This window comes from Coregonus lavaretus (genome assembly GCF_964263955.1).
Source record: "Coregonus lavaretus genome assembly, chromosome: 1".
NCBI classification, from domain to species: domain Eukaryota; kingdom Metazoa; phylum Chordata; class Actinopteri; order Salmoniformes; family Salmonidae; genus Coregonus; species Coregonus lavaretus.
Window position 1 is genome coordinate 33,653,195 of NC_139988.1, and position 12,127 is coordinate 33,665,321.

Sequence of the window (12,127 nt, forward strand, 5' to 3'; positions counted from 1 at the left end):
AAAATCAAAATCACAGACAAATGGCACAAGGAATGGACAGAAGGGTAAAAAGTAAGGCATCTGTACTCCATCCAACCACCAGTTTCAATCAGCATATAGTCCAACCACAAAGGACTCTCAAGATGATCAGAAACCATAATCACCCGTCTGCGAATAGAACACAATGGCCTCAATCACTCTCTAAAAGATAGGAAAACACAGGTTCATGTTCTTACTGTCCAGCAGCAGAAACTACAGATCACGTCCTCCTTCACTGTCAAACTTATGAACATCAAAAAGTAAGTCCTGCAGGCTCTAGTTTTGTCTTATCTTGATTATTGTCCAGTCGTGTGGTCAAGTGCTGCAAGGAAAGACCTAGTTAAGCTGCAGCTGGCCTAGAACAACGTCTTGCTCTTCATTGTAATCAGAGGCCTGATATAAAAAATATGCATGCCAGTCTCTCTTGGCTACGAGTTGAGGAGAGACTGACTGCATCACTTCTTATTTTTATAAGAAACATTAATGTGTTGAAAATCCCAAATTGTTTGCATAGTCAAGTTACACACTGCTCTGACACACACACTTACCCCACCAGACATGCCACCAGGGGTCTTTTCACAGTCCCCAAATCCAGAACAAATTCAAGAATGAGCCCTGTGTAGCTCAGTTGGTAGAGCATGGCGCTTGCAATGCCAGGGTTGTGTTTTTTTTTTTTTTTTTTATGTATGCACTCACTAACTGTAAGTCGCTCTGGATAAGAGCGTCTGCTAAATGACTAAAATGTAAAATGTAAAGAAAGTACAGTATTATACAGAGCCATTCTATAGAGTAATTATTGCATGGAACTCTCCATCTCATATTGCTCAAATGAACAGCAAACCTGGTTTCAAAAAACAGATTAAGCAACACCTCACGGGACAACGCCTCTCCCATATTTGACCTAGATAGTTTGTGTATATTTATTGGTATTGATATGTAGGCTACATGTGCCTTTTTATTTTTTATTTTTTTTATTTATGTAGTTCTGTCCTTGAGTTGTTCTTGTCTATTAATGTTATGTATTATGTAATGTTTCATGTTTTGTGTGGACCCCAGGAAGAGTAGCTGCTGCTTTTGCAACAGCTAATGGGGATCCTAATAAAATACCAAATACCAAAAAGAACGATCACATCCCTGGGAATAAGCTTCACCCTCTCCAATTTACTCAAAACCAGCCCCGAACAAACTGTAATCTACTTAGCAATCATTTCCTTCCTCCAGTCATGTAGGGCGGCAGGTAGCTTAGTGGTTAAGAGCGTTGTGCCAGTAACCGAAAGTCGCTCTGGATAAGAGCGTCTGCTAAATGACTAAAATGTAAATGTAATGTAGACTAGAGTGCAGAATCTAGAACACCTCCATAGTCTAATACTGGTATGCACAACGCCATAAAACCCCAACGCAGAAGAAATCCCATATCAGGCCTCCCGAGTGGTGCAGCGGTCTAAGGCACTAAATCACAACGCTAGAGGCGTCACTACAGACCCGGGTTCGGGTCTTAGTGTCTTAGCCGGCGGCGGCCCGTGTTTGGCCGGCCAGGCGCATGCACGCTGACTTCAGTCACCAGTTGTACGGTGTTTCCTCAGACAGTGGTGCGGCTGTTGGGGAGAAAAAAGTAGAAAAAAGTAACGGTCTTCTCGCGCCGAACTGCGCATACGTAGGCCGTCAAATCAAAAGGCACTCCTTCGATATAAAGTCGTTTTTGATGAAAATGAAAACGTGTCAATTTGTCACTTTCATGAGGTTGGAGTGTTCAACTACTTAAGACATTGGCTCGATTCTAGGTTGTGCCTTTAGATTTTGAGAAAATTAACAACTAAGGAAGAATCTTTCACTCTCAAACCCCGGCCTGGTCTGTTTGGTCTGTTTCACAGCGTTCCCGGAGGTCTCGCGATGTTGCACCTTTGGGTTTAGAAAGTCTGTGATCACGTCATTGGCTTTCATCAAACTCTGTGCTTTTATATTCTGTTTAGAGATGATCCAATTGCTGATGAATTTGTTTTGTACAACGCCCCTCATTTTAGGATCAGGCAACCATTTCGCTACCTTTCTCTATTCTCTGCTTCTCTCTCAACCTCATATCTCTCAGTATGTGATGGTGACACACACACACGTCATTAATCACACACAGTGCTTGATGCACATGCGCATGTACAGACACAACCCGCGGGTTGGTGTATGATGGAGCTCTGGACCATGTGACACTGATAAGGAGTGACTGGCACCTGTCGCCCGGCCATATGTCACACAGCCAAAGGTCGATCCCATTCCATGCTGTCACAGACTTTATGTGGCAACACCGCTAGGCAAGAAACAGGAAGCCAGGAAGAAGTACTATTCCCCCCTGAAATCAGCTGCCCCCACTCCCTTCCCAAATACTCTGATCCCCTGAGTCAAGACTGAATCACCACACACTGACAGTATCACTAGAGTGTAAAACTGGTCTAGGATGAGTGGTCCAACACTCAGCTAAGTAATTACCAAGATATGTTGAGAGCATTAGAAGGGTACACTTTTCAGGATGGCAGTCACATTGCGACTTATTACTTTTTTCCCCCACATTGAGAAAAAAGTGTGGTTGGAGGGCTGGGTGGAAAGGCATAGGTGCATACTGTAGATGCAGGGACATACACACACACACACACACACACACACACACACACACACACACACACACACTGTCCATTTGTCCATATCTGTAAGGATGGGTCGCTTTAGTGGTAGTGTTCCAATTACTGCCCAGAGCCAGTGAGAGCATTCAGTTAGAGCTCAGAGTAAAAATGCTGGGGGCCTGCAGGGGCCATTAAGATCAACAGTAATGAGAGTTAATGAGTCTGGCCTCGCCACAAGGTAGGGAATAATCACATATCATTCGCTTTACACTGGGGAGTGGACACACAAACACACATATGCGCATGCCAGTGGTGGCTGGTGACACTTTAAATGGGGAGGATGGGCTCATAGTAATGGCTGGAACAGAATAAATGTAATGATCTCAAACACATCAAACACCTGGTTTCCATGTGTTTGATACCCTTCAATTTACTCCATTCCATTAATTACTATGAGCCGTCCTCCCCTCACCAGCCGTCTCTGGCGCACACAGACATGCACACACAGACGTTACTTGACTTATTGGGGATAGATTGAATAGGGCCACAAGGTTGACCACCCTATTCAACTGGAAATGTTTGTGTCTTTGTTTGCTGTCCTTAGTCACCGCCATGGTGTTTTGCTTCACCCCAAGCACCTTAACGATGGGAATATGATGTGACAAATTGAGATGCATGGAGCACAGAACAAACTTGATCAGTGTAATGTATTTAAGTATTTTTGTTTGCCCTGCCTTCAGGGAACATGGCTGTTGGTGACACTGAAAGATGATGGAAAACTAAACCAAATATGCAAAGCACTGCTATATTTGATTTATAAGGACATTTAATAATCACAAAAGATAGGTATTGTCAAATTGTGCTTGAAACAGGTGCATGGTTACCACAGCAACGTGGTGAGAGGATAGTTTAGATAATGTGTTGGTCAAAGGAATCATCATATGATTGTTTTCCATATCTACAATATGTGGATCCTGTACTTACTGTTGGAATGGTTATTTCCTGGTAATTAAAAGCTTTGACATAGATGCAACTTGACAGTGATTTGAATGTATTTTCTCATTTTAGATCCCACATAAGTTCCTGCTAATAATGTCATTTAATTTGGACCCCCCTCTTGCAGCGCATTGCTTATGACATTTATGAGTCAAATATCCTGTGCCCTTTCGACACTTGTAAACACACTGAGTCATGACTTTTGTGGCACGTTTTCACACTGGCTTCGATGATTCCAACATAGTGAGTATTCATCCCAAAATAATGTAGGAAATGTGACAGTGTTTTCTGTTCATATGAGTTATGAATTTAACATCACCATGTAAGAGGGTCAGTGAACACTTTTTTACTTGTCGATGAAGAAAGCACATTCTATTCAAAGAGGTAGGATAGTCTTCTTATACCATACCAGAAACTATACAGTGAACTAAACATTGTACAATTAAGCAATAAGGCATGAGGGTGTGTGGTATATGGCCAATATACCACGGCTAAGGGATGTTGTTATGAATGACGCAACGCAGAGTGTCTGCATACAGCCCTTGGCCGTGGTATATTGGCCATATACCACAAACCCCCGAGGTGCCTTATTGCTATTATAAACTGGTTACCAACGTAATTAGAGCAGTAAAAATAAATGTTTTGTCATACCCCTGATATACCACGGCTGTCAGCCAATCAGCATTCAGGGCTCGAACCACCCAGTTTATAATACAGTATAGTCAATGACATGGCTTGTTTACAGTCCTTTTCACTCCCATGATTACACTTAGCTTGTTAGGAGGCCGAGGAGGCCATCAAATTAGCCCTGGTGGCTGGCACTGATTGCAAGAGTGATTGAACACAGGTTAACATACAGTGAGATGGACACACTACCGTACCATATGTAGCCTACACTGTATACATGCTGAGGCCCATGCATATTACAAAAACAATTTGACCTTGATCAATATGCTTACTATGTAACTGTAAATAACAACCAGATTTTTACCAAAATATATCAATGCTTCATAATGCAAATTGAATATGGCCATTGTGATTGAGATTATTCTTGTAGAGGTGAGATTAGAGTTGTACACAAATATCATGTCTGTTCAGGTCCCTATTTAAAAAAATATATATACATTGCTCTAGCTGAAAGCTAAATGAAGGCTGTTCTTTGTTATTCAGTATGCCAATTGAATCCTTCTATAATGGCAAAAAGAATCACACATAAAAACAATTGCACAAGTATAGACTATATCATTTTATTCACTGAATATATTCAAAGTTACATTCGTTTAAAAAAATGACCAAATAATTCTCGCTTTGTGCCAACAATTTCTCTATCATCTTTCTCACAGTCCTCTCAGAATGTTGATGATTAGAAGAAAGCCTATGACTTATCTATGTCTGTTGAAATAAATGAATGTTAATGTGTATCTGCTATGCTATGCTTTGTCTCATGTCTTTGAAGTGAATAATGAAAAAAATAAGATCCCTGCCGCTATCCTTAAGCATCTGCTTGAAACAAGTTTGAATATTTCCACTGTATAATTAAGACAGAAGGTAGTTGCTTTCAAGTCCTTCTCTATGTTTTGCTGATTTGATCTGATAGCCAATAACATGCTAATTTTGCATTTGTATTGTAATTAAACTGATCATCTCATTTCAAATGGTATGAAGTTGATATGCATGAAATCAAATGTAGTAGTCTTTGTTTACCATCTTCCTTCAGGTCAGCAGGTCATCAAAGCACATGTTGAGTGCAACTATAAGTTTGTGGCCTAATTTGTCATTTTGTGTGGAAGTAAGACCTCTATAATATCTTTGCAATACTTTTTCTCCTAGCAAGTTTGTTTTTCACATGAAAATAAATAATCAACATCAATATTTACTTACAGAATTACTCAGCTTTGAAAAATAAATGGACATCTTTTATTTGGTGAACGGTTTTACATAACTAAATTCTCTAGGTAAGTTTTTGCACACAGTATAGCGTTGTTCCACATGGATATAAAGTGAATATACGTATCAGTGTCACTCTAAATGTGGTCCTCTTCTGTATGAGCTGATTGTACTTTATACCAGTATAAAGCTTGTTTTAGGAATGCATTTATTGAACTACCATTTACAGTCCTGGTCAAAGCAAATCTATCTGATCCCAGGTGGACATATATAGTATTTACTGTGGCCTACATCTTCAGGCCAATATTTTTAGTTTTAGTATATCTTGTATACAACGTAAACATTTACTTTATACTGTAGAGATCACCACACTTGACTTTGAGACATGTCTGTTGTTGAAGAACATAAATATTGTTTTGGATGGCAAATCAATGAGGTTGACTGATTGAGGTAATCGCACCAGTGGGTCTTCCTCAGAGTGGCTGAAAAAGACAGTTGGAGCAGAGGGAAAGAGTGAGGGAGAGAGGGAGGGAGAGAAAGGTGCAGATAATTGATTATTGATCAGAATAGTACATGCAACAGAGTTTCAGATCATGGTATGAGAAGACACATGATGAGGGCATTCATTTAATAGAAACATTATACTGTATTGTCCATAAGTTTTCAATAGCTGAGCTCCTGTAGTAAAAATTAAAGTAGCCCTATGGCTATACAGTATATGTAAATGCAGCTACGTTTGTCCACTACAACTCCACTATACAGATGTCAGGTCTTGCTGTCTCTATGGGTAGCAGTGCGACCACACTGTGTTCCATACCCTCTCTATGCAATGACCACCACAGTAACAACCCAATGGAGATGGCGTTCAACTAAACCTATAAATGAGGGTGGCGTGAAAGTGAATGGAGGAGGAGGAGGAAGAGGAGAGAGACTGAACCTACCAGTTGGAAGTTATTGAGAAGGTGATCTACATTGACGTCATCGTAGTTCTCTAGAAACGAGGGCTCACTTCTGGATTCTTCTTGCATGGGAGGGTCTTCTTGACTGAAAAGACAAGAAGGGTACATTTGACTTTTCTCACACTGTGGAGGCACACTGCAAAAATGCACATGCTGACATACACATGCATGCACACTCGCAAACACACACACACAATCCATTATTGTGCTCTGTACTTGTTCCCACCTTCTCTTTCCCGTCAGAACTGAGTTCAGGTATTTCTTCACAGCCATCTGTTTGCGGAAGCGACTGTAGTTGTCTGTGAATATGGCATCTGAGTGGCGCTTCACTGGTACCTGATCCTCCATCATGTCATCACTGTGACAAATTAACCATAACACATTTTAGTCCATCATTTTGAGACTTTTGCTAACCTGTTTAGGCTTTTACTAAACTTATCCAATAAATAGGGTTATTTAAACCATAAGTGAATCACTATTGAGATGACAAATCTCATACAATTACAACAAATGAGATTATTAGACGTTTTCATGGCAGGTACGCTAATACAACTTTCTTAAGGATATATCCACATGTTTTCAATGAGACTAAAATCACAGAAATATGCATACAGGAAGACAATTTTGTGGAATAGGTATTTCTGTCAAGCTTCCTGACTCTACATGTTTTCAATAAACCTGAATGCTCCTGAAAATATGTGGATATCAATGTTATCATACTGTTAAAATACGCGTTTAATAGGGGCATCAAACTCCGCGCGCTGATCTGAAGGAAAAGCATGAACTACAGTCTACCTGACTCGCTTTCCAATCAAGGATTCCAGGTACCGCCGCGCCGATAGCTGTCCAAGAAGTTTGCTGTATCCACTAGTAAAGAGACCGTCTGCGTGTCTCGTCGGTCTGCAAACAGATTAAAACAGTTTTAAGTCACACTGTCTAGCAAAAATCTGAAAAGGTGGTTTGAGAGTCTTTCATGGGCGGAACGTTTCAATAGGCTACATTGGGGTAAAACAAATATTGGCGTATGTCGATTACTCTTAGACAATACCAAAACGACATTAAGTTGTCATGAGGCAGACAGACACTTAAATTCGTAATTTTTTGTATCCTGACATCCAATATTCCATTGGAAGAAATTACCACGTTCCACTGATTATTCATTACTTTCTTAATCATCCAGAGAACACAATCAATATTCACTTATATAAAAGTAGCCTGTCGGCTACATAAAATAACATTTCTCAAGACTTAAATGTTATTGTTAGAAAGTAGTATTGTTCTAGGATATAGTCGACGAATTAATTGTTGATTATCTTGTTTATTGATTAACCCAGAGTTAGAATAAGTTAAAACACTAACACTATAGCCTATAATTTATTTGTCTATGATGATAGGCTATTATTATACATTCCTATTGGTACACATAAAGTTATTGGCCTACAGCATATAATATAACAAGTGAGTATGTCCTTGCAGTTCTTGAACTCTTTGGCAAAAGTAACTTTTGATGCTCTTTTAGACCTTTTATGTCCTCATGCACAAAAACAATATATTTTTAAATGAGTAATAGCGGTATTATTCCTACCTCATAGATGTATATGGCAAACACTGAGTCCGGGAATATAACACACTGCACAGGGCTATTAGGAAAAGGAGCTGGGAGCCGTTCCTTTGTAACATCGCTTTATACCTGTAAAGGGAGATATGGGTTGTCTTTCACATAGCCTACATTCTTATGGTCAATATGAAAACGACAACATTTCTTAAAATCATTGCCTCGTTATTCGGTACCACTTTATGCACAGAATTTATCAACACCGTCTCTTTCTCTTGTATATTGTTAAGGAATAAGAGTAAACCAGATGAGTAAACCACAAGATTCAAACGTTGAGAATGAAAACAAATGCGCAGTTGCGCAGTTGGTGAGGACTTGGTTTCAACCTTTGAATGAGCATTTGTGTATGTTCTCAAATGCAATTGCCAATCACAAATCAGTCTTATATTTGGAATCAATAACTATTTAAAGCTATTAATTTGCTGGACGATGGATACAATGACTAATAAATCCAAAGATGTGCCCAAAACTTTTACCCTAGATAGCAAACTGGGGTAAAACACATTGTAGCCTATGCAATTACAATATGATGTGAAGCCTAACTGAAAAGAATATCTAACAAATATCATAATTATCAAAAACAAATAGCACAATTTGAAAAAGTCTTACATTTTCTTTAGTTAATGATCTGCTGTTCCTGTTGGGTATCGGGTGCTGTCCAAGGTCCTGGAATGCTTTGTGGTTGTATCTCCTAGAGAAGTCACGGAACACTGTTCAGTACCTCAGTTGCTTCTTCACTGGTCAGCGTCTCTTACTATACCTTCAATCCTTCCCTCGTTTTATACATCTGAATACTTTTCATCAAGCAGGAAGGCAATCAGATTTGATCAAGGTTGATACGTCATATAAGTCCCATTGGGAGTGATGCATTCGTCATTGGCTTGTTGGCATGCTCAGCCAAACCAACCCTATGGTAAAATTAGTTTTGCTCATACAATAATTACTTATTTCATATCACGGGGGTTGACTCATCTTATGTTATACACATTTGCAATGGTATAGGCCTAATAGTTATGAATAGGGGTAAACAAAACACTAAAAAACAGTAAAAATACCTTTTAACATTTGGTAAGCAAAGTAAATATAATGTTATACACAATGTGGACACCGTGGATCTTTCCATCTCCCCAGATTGTATTTCAGGTACATAACTTGAAATTGGTTTATGTAATTGTGTGATATCTTGGACTATAACTCCCTCTGAGTGGTTGTACAGTGTCTGCATGATAGCCATGAAGAAAAAAATAATGCTTGAAACCATGAATAGTCTTTATCAGTTTAAGCACCTAAATCTCCTGCGTTTCTCCTCTTCTACCTCCTCTCTCCACCTCTCCAATTTCATAATCGTTCTACTCTATATCACTCTCTCCTCCTCCTAACCACCCTCAATCCCAGCCCTGCCTATTGTCTCTCCCAATATAAAGACATTAAACATTGACATTCCCTTACACAATGCAGATGAAAGGCTCAGTTGACACAGATGTCAGATACTCTCATGGAATAACTTTACACACTTCCATTACACCAGAAGCAATCACATACAAATCCCATCATCCCCTTATTAGGTTGAACTAAGTAAAGATTTGCACAGATGTTCTGATTGGAGAGAGTGTATTGAAAATAGTTGTTCCCAGAGGCAATTAATACTATAGACTTTGTGATCTTATTTGTAGTGTGGTAGATGCAAGACCGTATGTATGGCTGTTGTGCTGGAATGTTGGTGGTTCCATGGGAAAATAGATCAATCATTTAGAATATCCCTCAAGGCTCAAGTACTGACAAATGTGTTTCTATAACCCATAATGTTTTTGACACTGGTTAATTTCAGTGATATGCTTCAGGTTTGAGCCATAGTGTCGTACTTCTGCATTTGGATTCAGTATCAGTGTTGGACTCTAGTTTAGCTGTACTGATTCTCAGTGTTGGGTCCCATTGTTTGCATCTCATATATTCAAGACTGGGTGACATTGTTGAATGCATCTCATATATTCAAGACTGGGTGACATTGTTGAATGCATCACATATATTCAAGACTGGGTGACATTGTTGAATGCATCTCATATATTCAAGACTGGGTGACATTGTTGAATGCATCTCATATATTCAAGACTGGGTGACATTGTTGAATGCATCTCATATATTCAAGACTGGGTGACATTGTTGAATGCATCTCATATATTCAAGACTGGGTGACATTGTTGAATGCATCTCATATATTCAAGACTGGGCGGCTGTAGCCCTATCTCTACCAGCAGCCTCTGGAAGCCTAATCACAATTGTGATGTCATCATGCCAAACATCAAGTAGATTATAGACAAAGGACTAGGAAACATGCTCATTTAATTGACAGTGATGATTTAAAAACAGAGTCTGGAAAGGACCCTGTCATACAGGAAACACATGCATTATTTTGATGGAATGTGCAGAGTTTGCAAGTTCCATTGGATGAGCCAGTTATATATCCTCATAAACTACTGCATTGCTGAAACCATAACTTTGGTGTTATGATGCACAGACTTTCCTCTCAGTCATCCAGCAATAATGTCAGCAACAATAAGTTGGGTGAATTTTGGCCCATTCCTCCTGACAGAGCTGGTGTAACGGAGTCAGGTTTGTAGGCCTACTTGCTCGCACATGCTTTTTCAGTTCTGCCCACACATTTTTTATAGGATTGAGGTCAGGGCTTTGTGATGGCCACTCCAATACCTTGACTTTGTTGTCCTTAAGCCATTGTGCCACAACTTTGGAAGTATGCTTGGGGTCATTGTCCATTTGGAAGACCCATTTGCGACCAAGCTTTAACTTCCTGACTGACGTCTTGAGATGTTGCTTCAATATATCCACATAATTTTCCTTCCTCATGATGCCATCTATTTTGTGAAGTGCACCAGTCCCTCCTGCAGCAAATCACCCCCACAGCATGATGCTGCCACCCCCGTGCTTCACGGTTGGGACATCATTTTCTGGAATTTTCCAAGCTGTTTAAGGCACAGCCAACTTAGTCTATGTAAACTTCTGACCCACTGGAATTGTGATACAATGAATTATAAGTGAAATAATCTGTCTGTAAACAATTGTTGGAAAAATTACTTGTGTCATGCACAAAGTAGATGTCCTAACCGACTTGCCAAAACTATAATTTGTTAACAAGAAATTTGTGGAGTGGTTGAAAAACGAGTTTTAATGACTCCAACCTAAGTGTATGTAAACTTCCAACTTCAACTGTAGATCATTGGTATGTTCTAAACTGTGTACTTGGTTTTATTTAAAGAAAAAAAATCCACATTTCATTCAAGATTTCGACTTTGTTAAGCTACTGCATTTGGATAAATATTACATTTAGGCAATAAAAAACAATAACTTTGAGCCCAAATGGGCCCAAATAAAACACACACTGTATGCTGATGGTACACCTTATTTTGGGCCCATGTGGGACCTGTAATCATGGTCCTGTTTTAGGCTGAAATCCCTGCAACGGATCAATTATATGAACAGTTCTTCATTGCATCCCAACTAATTCTGTAAATACATTAGTGTCTCAAGCCATATGGAAGACATTATGACCAGTAATGGTCTCAGTGCTTCATTAGTCCAGTAATCAAAGGCACAAACCACCCTACAACAATCCTGGGACCACCAGTCATCAGATCCAATCACATTACAGCTTTTTCTCTCTGGGTTGCTCTCAGAGGTAGAGCCATGCATAACATTTCCTTCAATACTAACAAGATAAATTGTATTTAAGGAATGTCATTCAACTCTCTGAGGAGATGGTTCTCTGGATATCATCTACACTATATATACAAAAGTATGTGGACACCCCTTCAAATGAGTGGATTCGGCTATTTCAGCCACACCCGTTGCTGACAGGTGTATAAAATCGAGAACATAGCCATGCAATCTCCATAGACAACCATTGGCAGTAGAATGGCCTTACTGAAGAGCTCAGTGACTTTCAACGTGGCACCGTCATAGGATGCCAACTATCCAACGAGTCAGTTTGTCACATTTCTGCCCTGCTAGAGCTGCCCCGGTCAACTGTA

The 12,127-nt window shown here is 39.6% G+C and overlaps 1 protein-coding gene across 1 annotated transcript; it reads right to left on the reverse strand.

Moving 5' to 3' along the window:
* Window positions 1-5,983: 5,983 nt before the first annotated feature.
* LOC311133092 (VIP peptides-like) lies at window positions 5,984-8,769 on the reverse strand (the record flags this gene model as incomplete). The annotated part of the gene is made up of 6 exons (XM_084166527.1): window positions 8,694-8,769; window positions 8,055-8,159; window positions 7,265-7,369; window positions 6,696-6,827; window positions 6,452-6,554; window positions 5,984-5,992 (listed from the first exon to the last, which is right to left on the reverse strand). Coding segments are annotated over exons 1-6 (456 nt in total). The 5' UTR covers window positions 8,696-8,769.
* Window positions 8,770-12,127: the final 3,358 nt, after the last annotated feature.